We start from the raw sequence: 22,081 nt of genomic DNA, 5'->3' as shown, positions 1-22,081 counted from the left end.
CCTTTGAAGATAAAACGGACCGAGCCTTTTCCTCTTATGTCAATTCGAGAATCATATCCGAATCTCACCTTTCCTAAGATGGTTTCATCAAGTTCGTTGAAGAACAAACGGTTTCCACTCATGTGGTTACTCGCACCATTGTCGAGATACCATATGTTCATCGTATCCAAGTCGGCTTCAAACGTGCTTGGATTCACCTTCCTTTCATTGAGATAAACTACCTCGTTCATCATTACTATCATCAACAAACGCTAACCCTCTACTTCGGCCAAGATGATATAGTCATCGAGGTATGAGAGTTTCGCAGTCACCCTTTGTGACCTTCTAAGTTGCGGCTGCACTTCGTCTCCTTCCTCTTCAAGATCTTCTTCTTCATTGATCTCTATACTGGTTTCATTCTCATCTCCTTCCTCGATAATGATCTCATCATTATTATCCAAACGTTTAACCTCGACAATGGTTTTCCTGCGTCATCACACTCTGTTTTCTCTGTTTTGTTCCAGCTCCATTCTTTTGTTTCATCAAAGATCACATCACGACTTACTCTGATTCGTTTGCTTGATGGGTCGAGTAGGCGGTACGCCTTTGATCCTGGTTCTGTTCCCAAGTGTACAAGCACCCGTGATCTGTCATCAAGTTTCTTTCTCCCAGTGGTCTCTGTTCTTGCATAGCAAACACATCTGAATACTCATAGATGAGCGAGGTTTGGTTTTTATCTTCATGTTCTTCTTCTTCATCTTCAGTAATTCTCTCTTCATAGGCCTTTAGCCTACCAACGATGTCCTCAAAACTTGTTGAGTTGAGGTCAAGAAGCTGTTCGATTGAGGCAACAATCTGAATATATTTCATTCTCGGTAGACTTTTCAAGAATTTATTTACTATCTTTGATTCTTCGATCACCTCTCCAGGGTGAGCGACCGCCCCGTCCTCGACCTCTTCCGTACCCACCATAGCTTTCTTGTCCCGAGTCTGCATACATAAGTTTGTTTTGCTTTTCATCTTTGGTTCTTGGATCAATTTTTTCCCATACTTCACTAACCTTAAGTGCTATCTTCATCCTCATACACCAGACGGTGTAGTTTGACGCAGTTAGCATCGGGAACTTTATGGAGGCATGTCCAGCTTTCTTGGTCGCCGTAGGTTCGTCTTCGACATACGCCATAGTTGTATGTATGTTGTATCAAACTCGAATGGATTCTTGTATGGCTCTGATACCAATTGTTGGTATTGTGAAATTTCATGTTCAACTCTATATTATCCGATTAGTACGATATTGTCCACTTTGGGCCTAAGAGGCTGACCCGCATGGATTTACTTTTGGGCTCATTCCCAAAAGGTCTCGTACTAATTAGAGTTGGACATCTCTTTATATATTAGACATTCCTTCGTCTAATATCCAATGTGGGACTTTGTTTGATATTTCACATTCTCCCCCTCAAACTAAGGACCACCCTCATCTCGTGTGTTTCTTTCCTTTGAGAATGCGCCTCCCACAACATCTCGGTCCTTTGAGAATGTCATCACAGGTTTCATGATCATCTTGATTGTTTCTGCCGAACCTTCCTTATTCTTACTTGAAGGGTCCACTTCCTACTTGAAAGGTATTTTGGTCTTCTTGCAGATCTTCGTCAACCTGGTGTCGTAGGTACGCCACTAACAAGCTCCATGTTGACCATCATGCTCTGATACCAATTGTTGGGATTGTGAAATCTCATTGTCCACTTTGGACCTAAGAGGCTGGCCCGCATGAATTTACTTTTGGGCTCATTCCCAAAAGGCCTCGTACTAATTTGAGTTGAACATCTCTTTATATATTAGACATTCCTTCGTCTAATATCCAATGTGGGACTTTGTTTGATATTTCACAACTTTAAAGTTCTCATTAAATTCATTTCAACCATAGAGTTAATTTAGAGAATAGTCATGCGAGCCAACCACTTAATCGTCACAAATTCACAGAAACGGTGCAAGTTGAGTCGCGGGGTACGTCTTATCTCAGAAACAACGAGAAGACAAGCCCTTGTGAATTGCATACGGAGAGAGTGCTATCCAAGTGGACAAATTGCTACATAGACAGAACCATGTGATACGCTCTGTTCTAGTCTGTCCCAACGCTTCAAAGACTACAAGTTTGTTCCAGAAACTTTTCAATACATTAGTTTCACTGGTCTTTCTATATATATAGACGCATGAGCCATTCTAATTTCTATCATCAACCAACAACAAAACAATCCAATAACTTTAAATCTTTCCATACATCTCCAAAACTTTCAAAAGAACTCAAACTTTTCAGAGAAAAGACATAGAAATGGCTTTGGTGAGAAGTCTATTGGGTGCAAAGAAGATTCTTGGCTGCTCAGTCTCAGCAGCTTCCACGAGCAAAAGAGCAGCCTCGGCAGCACCGAAAGGGTTTCTTGCGGTGTACGTTGGAGAGAGCCAGAAGAAGAGATATGTGGTGCCAATCTCATACTTCAACCAGCCTTCTTTTCAAGCGCTTCTCAGTAAATCCGAGGAAGAGTTTGGGTTTGATCATCCGATGGGTGGCTTAACGATCCCTTGTCCTGAAGATATCTTCATCAACGTAACATCTAGGCTCCAATGATGATTATCATCTAAATCTTTTTTTATTCCTGAGTTAGCAATAGACTTATTCTTTGTAAGTTATAGGAGCTTTCTCTCATTTTCTTTCTTCTCGAAAGAGTTGTTTAGAGAGTGAATGACACAGATCAAACGATCATGTCAAATAGGGTTTGGATCGACTGTTAAAGAAAGGCCACAACATTTGAAGATAATTTTGAGAGAATTGCCTTTTTATTTTTATATTGTAGTTTAAAATGATATAGAAGTTTCCATTATACAAATTTTGTATTTTTTAATAATAATAATATTAATCTAATTTTTTAAACGATGTAAGATAAATTTGTCTCTGATTAATATAATAACTCTTTAAACATATTTAGTTTTTTTTTGGTACTTTGTGTTTACAAACGATATAAGATGATTATAATTAGGCCTGGACTTATTATCCGAGATCCGGATTCGATCCGAGATTCGCTCCGAAAATAGTATATTCGGGGTGTCCGGATCCGAATCCGGATAGTTGAATCTTAGATCCGTCCAAACTAGATATCTTAATTTTAAGGTCTGGATATCTGGATCCGGATCTGGATCCGTATTTTTAAAACACATTAATTTTTAAATTTCTTTAATATTTATATTTGATATATTAATATTTATACATGAATTAATCTTATAATATTATATTTTAGCTTTTACAATATTATAGACATATATAAATTTTGTATAAATATATTTATGTATTATATTAAAAATAGTATTTTTAAAAAAATTATTATTTTAATTATTTTTACGTATCCGGATATCCGCGGATAGTAGAATATCGAGACGGATATCCGGAAACCACGAATCCAAATTGGAATATTAAATCCACGGATCCGGATATCCTAAATTTTTCGGATGGATATCCGGATCGTCCCAGGCCTAATTCTATCAGATATTCGGACAGAATTTTAATCAGATATTCGGACAGAATTTTAATCAGATATTTTATTATCTTACGTTATAAATTTCATAAATAATTGTGCCGAAAGTAGCCACCGCCACCACCGTAATCAGCAGAGAGGCCAACGAACAATTACATTTGTTTTGATGTAAAAGAAGGCTAACAACAAACAATCATAGCTCACTTTTCTTCTTTTCTCACTCTGTCTCTGTATCGTCTAGTCAACTATTTTATCCTCTCTCTTCAATCCTACCTCCGTAAGGTACGTCTCTGACTTTCCAAATTTCATTTCCTTATATCCTAGTATTTAATTTCTGTTTCTCCACGATCTGTTTGCTCGTACCTGGTGACTAGTGAGTGAGTTCACCAGAATACTCGATCTAATTCTCAATCTGATTGAAATGATTTACCTTTCTTCTGTACTCGTGTGCGTTAGATCCGATCATTATTAATTTACGGTTGAAAGTTGCATATCTAATACGATCAATAACGCTGCTCTCTTTATTTTATTAGAAGTTTATGAACTGTGTAATGCTCTGTCAACTTCGTTTCAGATTTATTCTAGTAATGTTAACTGTCACCATCTGATTTCGTGATTGTTGCTCTCAACTCTTTATACAGAAAAGAACTTGGAGAAGGAAAAAGAAAAAAAGAGATGAGGGTTCATACGCGGAGATTATTTGTCATTATTATCAGAACTTCCTATAGATGGATCTGCACTCATCCCTATCTCCTTGGCTGTGTTGGGGTTGCGTATCTTCTGTATAGAGCTTGTCCTCTTTTGTTTTCTCCCTTGCTGGCTGCATCTCCTGTTCTGGTTTGCACATTCGTTTTGCTTGGAGCTATTCTTAGTTTCGGTGAGACAAATATTATACCTGAGATCGAAACAGAACCGGAGACCACTGTTCACGAGGCTGCTCTTTTCACAACTGAGGCTTCGAGGGATCCCACTGTTGTTGAGAGAGGCGACGAGAGTTTTAAGGTGGAGAGGTTCGTGGGCACAGAGAAAGATGTTGCTGATAGATTAGTGGAAAACCAGCTGAGTGAGGTTGAGGACGGTGATGGTCAACCATTTGATTATAGGCCTTTGGTTGATCAGATTCTTGATGAGGCCAAACGAGATACTCATGTAAGGTTTGAGGAGAGAGAAGAGGAGAAGTTTATTGGAAATGATGGGAAGCGTGATGAACAATGGAGGAATGTTGGTGGTTCTTTAGATGAGATGATGGACGATTCAAAGGAAGATCAGGTGGATTTAACTCCTTGGAGACCAATGAGGCATGAGGAGGGCGAGGATGATGATGATGATGATGACTCACTGGATTCTAGTTCTGATGGTGCGGAAAGTTCTTCACCTGACCCCTCTATGACAGACATCATCCCCATGCTTGATGAGCTTCACCCGCTTTTACACTCAGAGAATCCAGGTCGTGGTATTGAAGGATCAGATGCAACTTCAGAGGAGCCAGATATGAGTAGTAGTGATAGCGATGAAGGAACGGAGTCTGATGTTAACAGCGAGAGTCATGGAGAAGAGGACGACAACAAGAAGAAAGAAGAGGAAGAGGAAAAGAAGGAAGAAGAGAATGACGATGAAAGTAAATCACCTATCAAATGGACAGAGGCTGACCAAAAAAACGTCATGGATCTAGGAAGTCTCGAGCTCGAAAGAAACCAACGGTTGGAGAGTCTTATCGCCAGGAGAAGGGCTCGCAACAATATGAGAAATCTGATTGATTTTGACTGTGCTGATGTTCCTTTTAATATGCCGCCAATCTCAACCGCAAGGCAGAATCCATTTGATCTTTCATATGATGATATGGGATTACCACCTATCCCTGGCTCTGCCCCGTCCATTATGTTCGCGAGGAGAAGAAACCCGTTTGATCTTCCGTACGAGCCAAATGAAGAAAAGCCAGACCTCAAGGGTGATGGTTTTGAGGAAGAGTTCTCTTCTCCACAACGTAAGGAGCCAGTGTTCAGAAGACATGAGAGTTTTAGTGTAGGTCCATCGATGCTCGGAGGTCCCAGACATGATAGGCTACGACCTTTCTTCGTGCTGGAAAGATTAGCACACGAGAGAGCGAGCTATTATCCATTTGAAAGGCAGCTCAGTGAAGTTAGTGAATCAAAAGTCAGTTCTGTGCCTGATACTGAATCTGTCTGCACAATCCTAGAGAGTGACGAAAAGAAGGTGGATGAAGATGATGCTGATCGAGAAACCGATGTAGCTAAAACTGATATGGCTTCTGACCATGATGAAGAAAAGGGTCATTTGTCAGAAGATTCTGATTTTGATGAACAAGCTGATAGCAAAAATCGTCATCTTGATGTGGCTGAGATAATATTAGGAAGTGCAGAAACACACGTTACACACCATGAGCAATCAAACATGATGGACGGAGAAACTCCTGATAAGACAAATCATGATGAAGAGGATTCCAGTGATGGTGAAACATCTTTATCAGAGATAGAAGAAGAGATAGCGCATATTAGTGAGAATGAAGCAGTGTTGATTTCAGAGCAGAAAGTTGATCTTCATGAGAAATCAGGTACTTCTTCTGGAGGATCAGATATTCACGTTGCAAGAGGGATGGAGGATGATTATCACCATGATAAGGAGCCTGCTTTCATTACTCCACTCCCCTCCCTGGAGGAGTCAGCAATTCATGATCTTTGTGGTTTGGTGGGCGACCACCACGAAACACCTGTCTATGATTCGAGTCCTCCCTCAGCCAGTAGATTCCCATCATTTTCTTCCGTATCATCTGATCACAAACCAGATCTACCTGGAAAGAGTGACGAAGAAGTACAAGAAAATGCAGATAATGAACGTGAAGTTTATTCTGAAAGCATAGGTCCTGGTGAGACTGAAACAAGCACAAGGGAAGTAGGAGAGAATAGCATGCATGATACAGGAGAGGCGAGCGTTCTCGTTGCGGAGGTTGGAATTGATGGTCAAAAGAACTCAACTGTTTCAGTGTCTGAATTTGAGGAAGCCTTACTTGATCCGTCGTCTCTACCTTTTGATAAAAACGAGAATGCTGATCACCAGGAGGATTATCCTTTGTCTGTTTCTAGACAAGAAGACCTGAAAGATCTGCATGAAGAAGTGAAAGAGGATGTAGATACCAGAGAGCTAGATGTTAGTGAATCTTTGGTGGACTTGGTTTCTCCTACCGAAGAGGAAGTAGTATCTACATGGATGGTTGAACATCATTTCCCAGGTGATACAAGTTCACCTTTGGGATATGGTGACACGACGGAGCATGTGAAAACACTGGAAGAATCACCTGATGTGGTACATGATATAGCTGAAACTTCAGTAAACAGATCAGTAGCTGAAGGCATAGTGCAGGAGGAAGAGAATAAACAAAAAGATGAAGCCAGTCCTCAAACATTCACTGCAGACATCCCAATAGACAGCTACGCCACTCTGTCTTCTGGAGCAGTTGAGTATGTTGAGACGCATTCATTTAATGACGAAGATGCTCCGAAGGCGGAACAAGATCCAGTTCAGTCATCAGTTTCTGATGCCAAGGAAGAAACACACTCTAACCAAACTATGGTTATTGAAGTAGACTCTGTGAATACTAGTGCTCAAAATGTGGGATCCGAAGAAACGACTCCATCTGAATCAGATAGAGAACCAACCTGTTCAGATAAATCTGTGGTAGAACAATCATCCCTTGAACCTGGTGAAGATCAAGTAAGTCATGAAACTTATGTTCTCCCGTAGATACTTTTAGTAATACGATCTTCTACTGCTCTCCTCTTAGCTTAAGATAGTCTATGTGATATACTTATAAAGGGATTATAAGTATAAGATATTAATTACTTGATGGTGCTTTGACACATGTGGAAAAAAAAAACACATTCTCGGCGCAGTCTCATGCTTTACCTATTTATTATTCCCATGTCATTTTTTTTTTTTCCATGTCATATTTGACAGTGGTACGTATTCTAGATTTGTGGTTTCTTACGTTGAACTGTACATAACATCAGAGCTAATACCTCCAAAATGTTTGAATTTCTTTCTTCTTTCTGCAATTTGTTAAGCAGGAGTCTAACCGCTGTGCTACGTTGTTGCAGGAACCAGCTCGTGCAGCTCCTCTGAGTGTGGTCTTTTCCCGTAACGTCACTTTCCACGAGTATCACGAAGCTCCTGAGGATACAACAGAGTTATCTTGTTTGACATCTGATACATCCTCATCTCCAGCAGAGTCTCCTGAGTACGAAACACCTATGGTTGGTGAAGGCTCAAAGACGGAGTTCTTCCAAGAGACTGTTAATGAGGGGCCTGACCATGTGGTCGAGCAATTAGATCAGCTTACAGATTTACATGAAATATCTCAAAGTCCTCCTGAAGTTATCGCTGAAGAGGCAGACGAGATAAAAGAGATTGATGAAGGGTTGTTGTCTGAACTTGACACGATTGGAGACTTCGGTGTTAAGGAAGTTGTGACAGATTCTGAACCTGGGCCATCTTCAGTAGGGTCAGACACTGCCAAAGAACTGACGGAAGCTCTGCCCGTTCTGGAAGTGAGATCTGTTGAAGACATAGAATCTGCTTTCCAGCAGATCCATGAAGGAGCTGAGGTTGAGGATGTTATTCTTCCAAGCACCGTTCAAGACCAGTTGGCTCAAGAAAATTCTGAAAACTCAACAGAGGCAAAATCAGAGTTAACAGTTGTGGAAGCTACGTCGAAAGATGATCTAGATACTGCTATGAATGAGGCTGTAGTAGAGAGCATGGGCAAGCAACCAATGTCACCAGAAACAGATGGTGGGTCTGGAGAAACCAAGTGCGGAGTTGAAATGGAACCATCAGGGTCTTTAATTGAAGAAAGATCTCTTGATGAGACAAATGTTAATCTTAACAACACACCTGAGAAAGAAGAAGATGAGGAAAGTAGACCGAAAGAGAGAACCACATCCGATGTATCGTCTACCGAAACTCGATCACTGGAGGAAACTTCAAAATCAATAGAGGAGATGTCAACGGAAGTAATCTCGGAAAGAGTGGTGATTCCCACAGAAGCCACTGAGTCTAGTAATGTAACACTAAGCGATGAAGTAGTGACTGAGGAAGCAAAAGCTGAAACCTCAAGTAACCTTGATGGGACTGTACAGAGTCCTGAGTCCAAAGAAACTCGGGAAGATTCGGAGGAAAGCATCTCAGAAGTAAAGACAGAGAAGAACGATAAGGGTAGGTCCGATTCTTCAGGCTCGAGCTCAAGCTCTAGTTCAAGTGACTCAGATTGAAAAACAATATCGAAGGGTAATGCATCTCAACTCCTAGTATATATGTTTGTTACACGGTAATTGATAGGCACTTCTGGGTTTGTTTTTTTTCATCAGACTGTGTGCTCTGTTTTAAAAGGGGCAGGAAGAGGCCGCTATTCATTTTTTTTTGTACTGAGTTTTCTCCTTTTCCCGGTTTGTGTGTATGTATGTGTATGTGTGTTTCCGTTTCTCGTGTTTCAGCTTCCATATTTATTGATTTGTATTTTTTTGATACTATTCTGAGGTTTTTTCAGGGTTTTTGGTTTGTGACTTTAAATATTTTCTCGTGTTTTTGGGGGTTGTTCTAAATTATTTTGTATTGAAACTGAGAAATGAGAAATAAGAAATGTATTGATGTTTGGATTCTTCTTTGAACATTGTCTAAAAGGTAGAGTTGCTCTACATCGTTGTTCTTTTCAACTCTAGCTATAGGGTTAGCATTGTGTAATCTATAAGAATGGACTCTACCTAAAAATTGGTTGGCTTTCATTTTCATGTTTTGCTCACTTTTAACATGGAGCCTTGTGGTAGGGATTTAGATGAATGATTTCTGAATCTTCTTTAGGTTTTTTAAGTTAACATACATACAAAAGATTTATAAAATTATTTAATTATAAAAATTTCAATTCAAATCATAATGCATATGTAATCATGTAATCTTTCTTTATGTCACATGGCTAAAAGCATGCATTTATCATTAGTTTAATCACAAAAGTTTAATAATCCAGCAATAAGGATGTTTTTTGTGATCCGTTTATTATACGATCTACCAAACTCAAAGAGATGGCCAAGAGGCGTACACCATATAGTATGGTCGTATAATTTTCACAATAAGCGTACGAATTAGTTCAATAATTTCATAAAAGTACATTACAGATCTTTCTGCATTTGAGCTGTTTTATAGTATTACTGTTTAGGCTGCAGAACAATAAAATGAAAAGGAATTTTTTTCATTAAATGCTCGCGCGATGTTTGCTGTTATAATGGTAGATCTAAATCCACCGACAAAACAATGCATATGCAAATCTTCTTGTAAAGTCACGACTCACATGTAATTGTTGTTCAATTTATTTGTTGTGCGATTGCCAAGTACTCGTAATAAACGAGCACATAATACAAATCATATAATTTACCTAGGGTTTAGTATCCATGCTGTGTCAAGCTAGTCTTCAATAAGCATTTTGTTAACGTTGGTAAAGAAAACGCAGCATTGTGTTGACTGTTTTCTCTCTTTGCAACAGCATCATCTTCTTTGTTTATTATTTTAAAACTCAAAATAAGACCTACATAATTTACACTATAAGAGAATGGTACACACCAAAGTCCAAACCAGTTGAACGTAGAATATTCTTACAAGTCCCACAAAATAGCTTTATAATATAGTCAAGTAGTGTATGTGCTATAGATTAGACTTTGAGTTACGTAACGGAACTGAGGATTAATGATTGGTATAAATATTATACTCCTAATCTATTTGTAGTACAGTATGTGATATGGACTCTGAGTCTTATGAATATCACTAATATTCAAAATTTAACGCTGTCAAAATACACCAATCTTTTTCGAAAAAAAAGAAGGAAAAGTAACATGTAATCAAGGGAAGCGATAAAGTTAATAAAAGTTATAAGAATCAATGTTTGGTGGCCAAATTATCAAGCAAACAACAAGATGAAGACCAATAATCACTGTGTTTATGAATCTTAAGCTATAACATATACATCATGGGTCCATAATCTCCCTTTCTTTACCTACTACTATATTCTTCACTCAACTAATATTTTTTCCCCGATCCAATCTACAACATAATGTATGGGCTAGTTCACTTAATTATCATATATACTAGATTAAGATCCGCGACTTGCGCGGAATAAACATTATATATATAAATCATTTTATGTATTATATGTTCTTACATATTACGAAATAATAAATATATATTGAATAATTAAAAGTCAGTAACTATTACATATATAATTAAATTGGTGCGAATGTATAAATCAATTTTATTAATCCAAACATTTTTTTAAATTTTTTTGATAGGATATGTAATTAAATTTAAATGATATTAACATACATAGTATATTTTTAATATTAATGTCTATTTTTTTTAAATGATGCTTTCTACTCATATGTTTTTTTATCATGTGTATTTTTAATAGCAAAAAATTTAAATTACTGATAACAAAATTTTCATTGTGGGATTAATAATTTTAGTAATTGATAATTTAAAAAAATTTATCAATGTTAGTTCAAAACTTTTATCAAAAAAAAATTATTCAAAGTAAATTTTGAAACTTAAATATTTATTTATTCAATATGGTTTATAGTTTAATTTAGAATGATATATATACATATATATTTTAAATCTTAATGATTAATTAAATTAGACTTTTATTTATATGATTTTGTAATCATTTGTATTTTGTCATAACAAAAAATTTAAACCATGGATCGCAAAATTTGAATGTGAGACTTTTAACAGTTTTAGTAATTTATAGTCATTTTTTAAAATTCAAAATATAAAATATACAGAAAAATCTAAATTTTTATAATATGGTTATTGTGTTTTTTTAAAAATTATTTTAATAGTTTTAAATTAAACAAATTTGATTGAAGATACATTTTTTTATCAGATCTTTATTATTCAAAATCATTAATTGTCATATATACTTTACCCACATTAGGCAATTTCGTAATCTTTATTTAAGGAAATAATAAATGACATTAATAATGAATTTATGGTTAGTTTAATAAAAAGCTTATTATATAATTAGATGGACCAACTTATTTCTCTAATAATTCTAAGAATCATCCTAGTGATGACATGTGGCTAAAAAAAAAAGTTGTAATGTTTCACAAATAATATATAAGGGGATTTGTTTTGATCAGTTTAACTCAGTTACCTAAACTGTTGTCAAAAAAAATTCAGTTACCTAAACTGTTATTGGTGAGTGAGATATAGTAATTATAAAGAGGAAAATGAAGCAGCATCGAAAAAATTAAATGTTAACAAGTGAAATTATGTCGGCTTTTGTAATCATGATGTATCTCATTATGAAAGATTTAATAAAATTTCGAGTTAAAAAAAAAGAAGCGAAATTTTACTTGTATATAATTTTCCTAAAGATATTGAAGCAAAAAAAATCATCAAAAATAATTAGGTTCAATATGACTTCAACTTGGTTTCCAAAACGCTGCGGAACGGGCCTCGATGTCGATACTCTTCGGGCCGACACCAAACGCAGCCGTATTTAACAGAAACTTCACTGTGAAATGTGCATCTCCACCAACCTCCGTGGGACCCACGCCACCACCCACTACTACTAATCCCTCATATACGTACACACCAACTCCTCTTCACGTTTTAATCCTCTATTTAATCGCTTTAATATACTTTTATAAATACGTTTTAATTAAATGATTGGACTTTACTGCTGTAAAAGTGATTTGAACTTTACTAATCAAAATATTTAATACCATTACCGGTATTTTACAAATTTGTAACTACGATATTCCTGTCAATTCGTTAAGATATCATCTAAAAATTCGTTCTTAAAAAATAATCCAAGTATCCATGTATAAATCTGTTAACATTTTAAATGTTTTAAGGCTAAAAACACACACCTAGCTAAAATACACTGAAGAACGAATAAATTTACACATAGTTTCGTTCCTTTTTGGTCTAGTTTTACTTTTAAAATCGAAAAGTAATTAATTATGGTAAGAAATTTAGAAAATGATCTCAGAAAAAAAAAGAGAAATTTTTTTTATTGCTTAAAATATCCAATAATTATGGCTAAATACACTAAAAATATCCAATAATCCTAGTATCCATGTATAAACTGTTAACATTTTAAATGTTTAAGGCTAAAAACACATACCTAGCTAAAATACATTGGAAATTGTGTGTTTCAAAAAAAAAATTAATTATGGTAAGAAAATTAGGAAATGATCTCAGAAAAGTAGAACACATAAATAGCCGTAAAAGAAAGAAAGAAAGAAAGAAAGAAAATGAGAGAAAAAAATATAATAAAATGTTGAAATATATGATTATTGCTTAAAATATCCACCACCAGATCTATACAATTATACAGAGCCCAACGATTGTATCTATAAATAAACTCACAGAGCCACTCTCCTTCCTCGCTCTCTCTTCATCGTAGCCAAACCTCTTTCTCCGATTCTTCCTCCGTGAGGTACGTCTCCGAGATTTTATGGCTTCCCCACGTCTCCCTTATTTAGCTCCCTTCCCCTTTTCATTTCGTTTTCGTCTCCACGTTATTGTTTATTACTTATCGAGTGTGATTTTTTAAATTCAAATATATTAGCTCATTCCTCCCCGATCCGTTTGTTCGTATTGCGTGTTTATCACTGAGATCTAAACGGTGAGATAGCTCATCAATTGCAGATCTCAGTTTATTTTTTGTTGGTGTCGGTCGATCTGTAGATCTGGATCTGATTTGCGATCTATAGTCATCGTTCGAATATGATAATTGTTCTAAGCTCGTTTGAGTTAGATCCGCTTTGAATCATCAAATGTTGCATGTGATTTTGATCTAAAAGTTTTCGATTCTACTTTGAAGTGGACTCATTCAATCATTAATACGACAAAAGCTGCTATAGCTATACTTTTCGATTTTATTTTATTTTAATTTGTAAACACGTGAACTGTAGTTGCTTGCAGCTTTCTTGAGAGTATGAAACTTATTATTACTAATTTATTATTATATTAACGAAATTATGAAAAAAGAGAGTGTATTTTACTATTTGATACTGATCTTGATTTGGTTTGTGTTTGATGCAGTGAAAAAATAATCAAAATGGCTTCACACATTGTTGGATACCCACGTATGGGCCCTAAGAGAGAGCTCAAGTTCGCGCTGGAATCATTCTGGGATGGCAAGAGCACTGCTGAGGATCTTCAGAAGGTGTCTGCTGATATCAGGTCGGGTATCTGGAAGCAGATGTCTGAGGCTGGGACCAAGTACATCCCCAGCAACACCTTTGCTCACTACGACCAGGTTCTCGACACCACCGCCATGCTCGGTGCTGTTCCACCCAGATACGGATACACCAGTGGTGAGATTGGTTTGGATGTTTACTTCTCCATGGCCAGAGGAAACGCCTCTGTTCCCGCCATGGAGATGACCAAGTGGTTTGACACCAACTAGTGAGTCTCCAACTCTTGTGTTTGTGTACATTGCACTAACATTGTTAGTTTTGTTCATAGTTGTTGAATAATGGAATGATTTTTAATTGGTGCAGCCATTACATCGTTCCTGAGTTGGGCCCTGACGTTAAGTTCTCTTACGCATCTCACAAGGCTGTGAATGAGTACAAGGAAGCCAAGGCAGTACGTATCTTTCTTCATTATTATTATCCATTTACTAGTAAATAACTATTTATTGGAGATCATAGACTTTGGTTCGTGGATTCAGTGTTTGAATTTAGATATATTGAATGGTTTTCACAGAAGATCTTGATACGTTAAGAATATACTCGCTTGCTTACTCACAAATTACAATCGGATGATAGAATAGTTGTTAAAAATTAGTTTGACTCTGGTTGTCTTTTGTACACCAAAAGTAGTTTCTATCTGAAGTTCTGATCCGATAAGCTTGATGTTTATGCAGCTTGGTGTTGACACCGTCCCTGTACTTGTTGGCCCTGTCTCTTACTTGTTGCTTTCTAAGGCTGCCAAGGGTGTGGAGAAGTCATTTGACCTTCTCTCTCTTCTACCCAAAATTCTCCCCGTCTACAAGTATGAGATTACTTTATATTTTTCTTTTACTTTTCAATCCATGTCCTTGATGTTATTAGTGATCCTCTGACGTACCACTGACAATTTTACTTTGATTTGTGTACAGGGAAGTGATCACAGAGCTTAAGGCAGCTGGTGCCACCTGGATTCAGCTTGACGAGCCTGTCCTTGTCATGGATCTTGAGGGCCACAAACTCCAGGCCCTCACTGGGGCTTATGCTGAACTTGAATCAACTCTGTCTGGTTTGAATGTTCTTGTTGAGACCTACTTCGCTGATATCCCTGCTGAAGCATACAAGACCCTAACTTCGTTGAAGGGTGTGACTGCCTTTGGATTTGACTTGGTTCGTGGCACAAAGACCCTTGATTTAGTCAAGGCTGGTTTCCCCGAGGGAAAGTACCTCTTCGCTGGTGTTGTTGATGGAAGGAACATCTGGGCCAATGACTTTGCTGCGTCTCTCAGCACCTTGGAGGCACTTGAGGGTGTTGTTGGAAAAGGTAAATAAGTGCTTCCAGAATCGCCTGCCTTTTACCTGAGTCACCCGAAAATATACTAAACAAATATTTCAAACGTTGATCTGTTATCTTTCTGCATTGATTCAGACAAGCTTGTGGTCTCAACCTCCTGCTCTCTTCTCCACACCGCTGTCGATCTTGTAAACGAGACCAAGCTTGACGACGAAATCAAGTCATGGTTGGCGTTTGCTGCCCAGAAGATCGTTGAAGTGAACGCATTGGCCAAGGCTTTGGCTGGTCAGAAGGATGAGGTAGAAATTTTATCCACCTATTTTATTAAGTCCTTGAATAATTTGGTAAAAACTAGAACGCTAATATTGTGTTCCCTTTCAGGCCCTTTTCTCCGCCAACGCTGCTGCTTTGGCTTCAAGGAGGTCTTCCCCAAGAGTCACCAACGAGGGTGTTCAGAAGGCTGTAAGTTTGACTTCAGACCTCAGCCATGTCCACAGTCAATGATTTCTCCTTAGCGTTTATTGATCGAGATGGTTTCTGATTTGTTATCTCAGGCTGCTGCTTTGAAGGGCTCAGACCACCGTCGTGCAACTAATGTTAGCGCTAGGTTAGATGCTCAGCAGAAGAAGCTTAACCTCCCAATCCTACCAACCACCACCATTGGGTCCTTCCCCCAGACTGTAGAGCTCAGGAGAGTTCGCAGAGAATACAAGGCTAAGAAGTTAGTCTCCTAAATTTTATTCCTGGTATCTCCTTAAACGGTATGATACTAACGATTCACTGATCTCTCTTTAATAGGGTTTCCGAGGAGGACTATGTTAAGGCCATGAAGGAAGAAATCAAGAAAGTTGTTGACCTCCAAGAGGAACTTGACATTGATGTTCTCGTCCACGGAGAGCCAGAGGTGAACTTTTTCTTTAATTTTATATGTTAATTGCCTGAACTCTCGAAGTAGAGTGCGGAAGTTATTGCTGGTAGTCTTTGTTAATATTTCTGACGAGTCGTGTTTCAAAAAAAATATAGAGAAACGACATGGTTGAGTACTTTGGAGAGCAGTTGTCTGGTTTTGCCTTCACTGCAAACGGATGGGTCCAATCTTATGGATCTCGATGTGTGAAACCACCAGTTATCTACGGTGATGTGAGCCGTCCCAAGGCAATGACCGTCTTCTGGTCCGCAATGGCTCAGAGCATGACCTCTCGCCCAATGAAGGGAATGCTTACCGGCCCTGTCACCATTCTTAACTGGTCCTTTGTCAGAAACGACCAGCCCAGGTACACAAAATAAAAACTCTCAAGTCTGAAACAAACACAGCTTACAACAAAATGACTAAAACGTATATATCTGAAAAACTTTGTAGGCACGAGACCTGTTACCAGATCGCTCTGGCCATCAAGGACGAAGTCGAGGATCTTGAGAAAGGTGGAATCAATGTCATTCAGATCGATGAGGCTGCACTCAGAGAAGGATTACCACTCAGGAAATCCGAGCATGCTTTCTACTTGGACTGGGCTGTTCACTCCTTCAGAATCACCAACTGTGGAGTCCAAGACACCACCCAGGTTTGCTTCCTTCAAACACATATCGCTCGTATATACTAGAGTGAAGTGTTTTTTCCGTTTTCTTATGGTGGTGTTATTATGCAGATCCACACTCACATGTGCTACTCTCACTTCAATGACATCATACACTCCATCATCGACATGGATGCTGATGTCATCACCATCGAGAACTCCCGATCTGATGAGAAGCTTCTCTCTGTGTTCCGTGAAGGAGTGAAGTACGGTGCTGGAATTGGTCCAGGTGTCTACGACATCCACTCCCCAAGAATACCATCCTCTGAGGAAATCGCGGACAGAGTGAACAAGATGCTTGCTGTCCTAGAGCAGAACATCCTTTGGGTGAACCCTGACTGTGGTCTCAAGACCCGTAAGTACACAGAGGTCAAGCCTGCGTTGAAGAACATGGTTGATGCGGCTAAGCTCATCCGCTCCCAGCTCGCCAGTGCCAAGTGAAGAAAAGCGTGAAATTAAATGATGAATGATTTGAAGGACGAGTTCTTTTCTCTATAAGGGGTTTGTGTTTTGTTTTGCTTTGATTACTTTTTCTTATAAAAATATTTAGTCGAAGTTAGTTTTGATGCATATTGTTTGTGATATGGCATCTTTTGGATTTGCTGCTATGTTTGTGTTTCTCTGAAAGGAAATAAAGATTGATTCTTGTTAAGTCAAGGGCTACTACCAAATAAGCATTCGAAATCAAATTTCAATTTTGCAACTTCTGAAGTCCATAAAAACCAACGTACACATCAACAAGCCATTAATCAGGAATTGGTTGACGACTAGGAAACCATGCCGTAGTCATCAACAATTGAAACAATTTAAGAATCAAACGAATTTTTTTACAACGCTTGAAAAAAGCATTTTTAAACAGTCGATGGGAATCGCAAAATGAATAGAAAAGGTCCTGAAACAGTTTCACCATCGGACTAGTGCCGGATGACAAGTTTTGAAAAAGCATTTTTTTACAAATGCACACAGAGGAAACTGATACAAACACATAAGCAAATGCGAGAACTGAAGAACAACTTGGTCGAACACAAATACAAGCGTGTTCGACCAAAAGTGTAACAATTTAAGATACATTGCATCATAGATAACAATCACATAGTGCCACATAAAACTCGCCAATGTAGAACTGGTCTGTCAACATCAGAATGTTTCATAGTCCGTTTCCAGAATCAGCTCCTGCAGCCGTCATACTTTGCCTCCCAAAACCAACTAGACACAGTGCGCTTCCTTCCTTTAATATCAAGTTTTGTCACTTTTCACACACATCAACATTTAACAACCATCAATCAGCACAGTGCAAGCTTTTAATGAACTAAATTAGACTCACACATAACATCAAATAACACACACGAAGCATCAATGTGGGTCTCTTCAGATTTTCGCCCATATTTCTCAGTTGCTGAGTCTCAGATTTTTGCTCGTCTTCTCTAGTCCCTCTGCATCACTTGACCTCTCTCGTTTATTGGTTTTCCCTGTCTCTGAAATGTTCTTGTTGTTGCCTTCATCGTCCTTGAGAGGAATAGTCGATACCTCGGGGTGAGCTGTGCCTGTCGTATTTGCAAGAACAAGGCTCCAAGAGTTGTACACCACATTCCAATATATTGGAGGATACGGTGTCCGGATATACTTTCATCCCCAAGCATCTGAAATCAAAAAGCATCTCGCTTTCAGGGATGTTGTCTCCATCTAGGGTGAAGTAAGAGTTAAATATAAACAGATGATCCTCCAGAAGCGGATCATTTGATTTATCCACATCTATCTCTGGCCATTTATAGACAGTGGTGGAATGCCTGCCTCTTACGTAACAAGATATTTGAAAACTACGAAAAGGCACATCATCGAGCTCATCTCCCGGGGAATGAACAACACAGGCCTTGAATCTCAAGGATCCATATAAATTCCCCGGGTTTAAATGGATGATTAGAGAACTTCCATTAGCTCGGTGAGAAAAGCAGTAAGGCACTTCACTACCAGGTAGAACTGCATACCCGCAAGCCCATTGCTTGATGACTAGTTCACACGCTTCTTCATCCAGATTCGAGCAGTTGATGAAACTGAGGATGAGCTTTGGATCATGAGGTGAGCGAGAAGACTGAGATAATCTTTCAAGAGACACACAATTATCTGCGTACAGTTCTGACAGCGAGTCGGGAAGCTCTGGCAGCGACTCAAGTTCTCTGCAGTCTCTAAGACAAAGGTATTGTACCTTCTGCACGACGGAATCTGGAATACTGACAAAGTCATTCTCAGACAGATACAGCCTTAAGGGGAAATCTTCGGTCTCCTCAGGTGTATATGTAGGCAAACTGTTCTCGCCAATGCCCACCAATGTCAACTCCAACTCATGCCATATACAGAAGCTCTGAAAGATTTCTGCAGGGAACTCCCTTACGTTGTAGCAACCTTTGAAATTAAGTGATTTGAGTTTTCCTAACTCGCAAATCTCTGGAGAGATCTCTCCCAGCTCTGTGCAAAAGGCCATCGACAATACTTTGAGCTCATAGAGATCCGAGATCCACGGAGGAATTTCTTTTATTCCTGTGGATTGCAGATGTAACTTAGTGACAGTATACGAAAAACGTGGGAACTCTGTTATATTTTCACAACCAATCATTTCCACCTTACGAAGACAATCCCAGTTCTCAACTGATGGAGGCACTGCTGCTATTGCAGTAAAGGACACATCGAGACGTTCAATAGAACTAGAAATCTCCGGAAAATCCACAATTTTCGAGCATTCGCCAATGCTGAGGTAGCTTAGAGAGGACAATGCGTTGTTTGCTGGAAGAGGCTCTAAGTTTATGCAGTAGTGAAGGTGTAAGAACTTTAACCAACCGAGTTTCCAAATAGAGGAAGGAAGCCTAACCAAGCTTTCACAATTCCGCAAATCCAAATGGTTCAAAAATATTGCCTCTGAAAGGTCAGGAAGTTCATCCAGACTAATGGAATAACTCAAATCCATTTTCTTTAGACTTCTAAGCATCTGAAACAGAAAAAGAGAAACCCACGAGAACTGTCAAAACTGTGTCATTTCCAACAAAATCATAATACATGTGAAGTTTGTGAAGGAACTTACTGGGACTCCTTCCCATAGCTTCCTAAGTTTGCTCTCTTTCATGTTGATTTCAATGAGACATTCTGGACGAAACCGAAACGGCATATGCTTCATAGGACATGCTTCCCAGTGAAGCAACTTAAGTTTACGAGGTAGAGGCAAACAATCCAAACCTTCAAGTAAATGCAGCCTGGCCTTATCGGACCATTGTTTATAGAATCTTAGAATTTGGAGATTATGCATCCCACTGAAGGCTCCCTCTCCTAGGTACAACTCGCTAGTCTCAGACATGTTGAACGATATGCCTAACACACTTCCTGTACCCTGAAAATAATACGTACGTCAGGAAATTAATCATAACAGTTTTGACCTGCTTGAACATATCCAGAAAGCCATATGAACAAGATGATGTATAAAAAAAAAAAAAAAAACATAAATAAATGGACTTACAGTCTCATCAGCAAGAACGTCATAAATCTCCTGAGCATCTATAAGGAATTGACGTTTCCCAGGCTCGTGAACAGATTGCCTACGAACTATTTCTCTGCCCATTTTTCGTAGCAGATGGTGCATCATAACACGTTTGTCGCTTGATATATATACAAGAGCTCTTTCCACAAGGACACCAAGTCCATATTTAATATCACAGTTACGATTATCAAGTAGCTGAATGACCCGATCCTCTTCTTCACCATCGAATAAACATGCGATATGTAAAAATATAGTTTTATATTTATCATCATTCCCTAAGCTATCGTAGCCGACTCTTAATATCTTCTAAATGTCGCCATGAAGACTGGCTTTAAGGCTAGGTAGTTCATGTGTCCATCCACTTTTTTTTTTACCTCGCAATGATGAGCCTAAAACACAGAGTCCTAGTGGAAGATGATTAGTGACTTTTGTAACATCAACTGCCAGCTCCATGAATCCTTCCGGCGGATAATCTTGTTTGAAGGCCGATTGAGAAAAGATCTGAAGAGCTTCATCCCAAGACGGAAAATTCACCTCATAAATATAGTTGACACCATGCCCCTTGAAAAGTTCTTTGTGCTCAGTGGTCACTATAATTCTACTTCCAGCACCAAACCACCGAGGTTCATTTGCTAAGGCTTCTAGCTGCTCTAGTTTATCGACATCGTCAAGAACAATAAACACTTTCCGGGAGTTTAGCCTCTCTGCTGCCACGCCTAAATGATTTATCCTCATATCCTTGAGATTGAGCATTTTGGAGAGGAACTGTTCTTGCAACCGCAACTTCGAGCTGTAGCTGTCAAGCTCATTTCCGCTATAACTTCCCTTGACATTCTCCATAAAAACACTGAGCTGAAAGTCGCTGGAAACGCGGTTATACAACGCTCTGGCAATAGTGGTTTTGCCAATCCCTGCAGGACCCCACATCCCTACCACCCTCACTTCATTAGACTCCATACATAGCAAAGAACTCATCTTCGCTACGTGAGCTTCCATTCCAACTAAGTGATCGAAATCCCTCGACGGTGTGAAGTTCAGCATGTTAGTAACATCTGTGGCAATTTTAAAAATCATAGCAGCTTCGCTATCCCTGAAATGAGAACATATCATTCCTTTATTAATTTGGAACATGAATTTGATACACATACAGGAAAAAGAACTAGCAGTCATGAAACTCTTTTAACTTTTTACCCTAAAAACTACACACATGATTATAGGTTTCAATTGCCTATCAGCTAAACATTCAACCAAACTTCATGCAAAATAGCTATGAAGAAATCTCATGAAACTAGCAAACTAGTCCACAGGGAGAGAACTTACCAATTATGTGAATGCTCACCGAGTATGTTGGCAACATTAGTCAAAGCCTCCCTCCATCTCTGGCTTCCCCTCGCAAGTCCTCTCGAACGCCTCCCCGAAATCTCCGCTCTGTTTCCTCACATCAGATGGATTGGATTCATATCGTAGAAGATCGTCATCACGCTTTGACCTGCAGTCTCTCGGCATTCCATAATCTCCAGCAACTCATCCAAGCACCAGCTCGAAGAAGCGTAGTTCTTGGTGAGGATGACCAAGACGAGCTCAGGGCCGATGGAGTCGCTTCTCCTGATTTGATCATCCACGAACGTGTTGATTCCCTTGCGGTTAAATTCAACGAGCAAGTGGCTGAGGAAGTTTCTGCGGACGTCTTGGCCGCTGAAACTTGGGAAGACGTCGTGTTTCCATTGGCGAGGAGGGAACAAAGAAGAAGATGCAGACGCAGACATGATCGATGATGATTGAAACCTTTACCTAAGCACAAGACAGCCAATTTATAATCTGTAAACTTAAGTCTCACCTTTTGTAAAGCAGAACTAAGCATGAATCATGGAAAATAATCAATTTGGGATAAATTATGAAAGATCCATTCATCATCAGATTGCATAGAGTGGCGAATGTATTTTTTT

The 22,081-nt window shown here is 38.7% G+C and overlaps 5 protein-coding genes across 7 annotated transcripts; 3 read left to right on the top strand and 2 right to left on the bottom strand.

Moving 5' to 3' along the window:
- Positions 1–1,822: 1,822 nt before the first annotated feature.
- On the top strand, positions 1,823–3,785 carry LOC125575511 (auxin-responsive protein SAUR21-like). Its single transcript, XM_048769069.1, has one exon. It carries the CDS (start codon positions 2,309–2,311, stop codon positions 2,600–2,602), a length of 294 nt encoding a protein of 97 aa, XP_048625026.1. The 5' UTR covers positions 1,823–2,308; the 3' UTR covers positions 2,603–3,785.
- Positions 3,568–9,178, top strand: LOC106426134 (titin-like). Of its 2 annotated transcripts, none has more exons than XM_048769067.1 (3): positions 3,568–3,785; positions 4,145–7,232; positions 7,616–9,178. In XM_048769067.1, exons 2-3 carry the CDS (start codon positions 4,179–4,181, stop codon positions 8,786–8,788), a joined length of 4,227 nt encoding a protein of 1,408 aa, XP_048625024.1. In that variant the 5' UTR covers positions 3,568–3,785; positions 4,145–4,178; the 3' UTR covers positions 8,789–9,178. The 2 variants fall into 2 exon arrangements, with proteins under 2 accessions (XP_048625024.1, XP_048625025.1); XM_048769068.1 differs by lacking the exon at positions 3,568–3,785 and adding an exon at positions 3,819–3,880.
- A 3,628-nt stretch (positions 9,179–12,806) lies between these two features.
- LOC106426141 (5-methyltetrahydropteroyltriglutamate--homocysteine methyltransferase 1) lies at positions 12,807–17,264 on the top strand. The gene is made up of 12 exons (XM_013866841.3): positions 12,807–13,005; positions 13,614–13,979; positions 14,075–14,162; positions 14,443–14,570; positions 14,677–15,068; positions 15,174–15,337; positions 15,420–15,500; positions 15,593–15,759; positions 15,837–15,942; positions 16,062–16,312; positions 16,399–16,600; positions 16,685–17,264. The coding sequence occupies exons 2-12, from the start codon at positions 13,630–13,632 to the stop codon at positions 17,051–17,053; spliced, it is 2,298 nt and encodes a 765-aa protein (XP_013722295.1). The 5' UTR covers positions 12,807–13,005; positions 13,614–13,629; the 3' UTR covers positions 17,054–17,264.
- Positions 17,126–20,430, bottom strand: LOC106426142 (disease resistance-like protein DSC2). 2 transcript variants are annotated; one of them, XM_022709080.2, is made up of 4 exons: positions 20,115–20,402; positions 19,686–19,988; positions 18,598–19,592; positions 17,126–18,252 (listed from the first exon to the last, which is right to left on the bottom strand). In XM_022709080.2, exons 1-4 carry the CDS (start codon positions 20,238–20,240, stop codon positions 18,111–18,113), a joined length of 1,566 nt encoding a protein of 521 aa, XP_022564801.1. In that variant the 5' UTR covers positions 20,241–20,402; the 3' UTR covers positions 17,126–18,110. The 2 variants fall into 2 exon arrangements, with proteins under 2 accessions (XP_022564801.1, XP_022564799.1); XM_022709078.2 differs by having other exon boundaries at positions 17,126–19,592; positions 20,115–20,430.
- Positions 20,431–20,441: 11 nt separating this feature from the next.
- Positions 20,442–21,901, bottom strand: LOC111209565 (probable disease resistance protein RPP1). Its single transcript, XM_048768144.1, has 2 exons — positions 21,576–21,901; positions 20,442–21,225 (listed from the first exon to the last, which is right to left on the bottom strand). The coding sequence occupies exons 1-2, from the start codon at positions 21,899–21,901 to the stop codon at positions 20,442–20,444; spliced, it is 1,110 nt and encodes a 369-aa protein (XP_048624101.1).
- Positions 21,902–22,081: the final 180 nt, after the last annotated feature.

This window comes from Brassica napus, chromosome C9 (genome assembly GCF_020379485.1).
Source record: "Brassica napus cultivar Da-Ae chromosome C9, Da-Ae, whole genome shotgun sequence".
In the NCBI taxonomy this organism is placed as follows: Eukaryota; Viridiplantae; Streptophyta; class Magnoliopsida; order Brassicales; family Brassicaceae; genus Brassica; species Brassica napus.
This window is presented reverse-complemented; position numbering and strand designations above follow the sequence as displayed.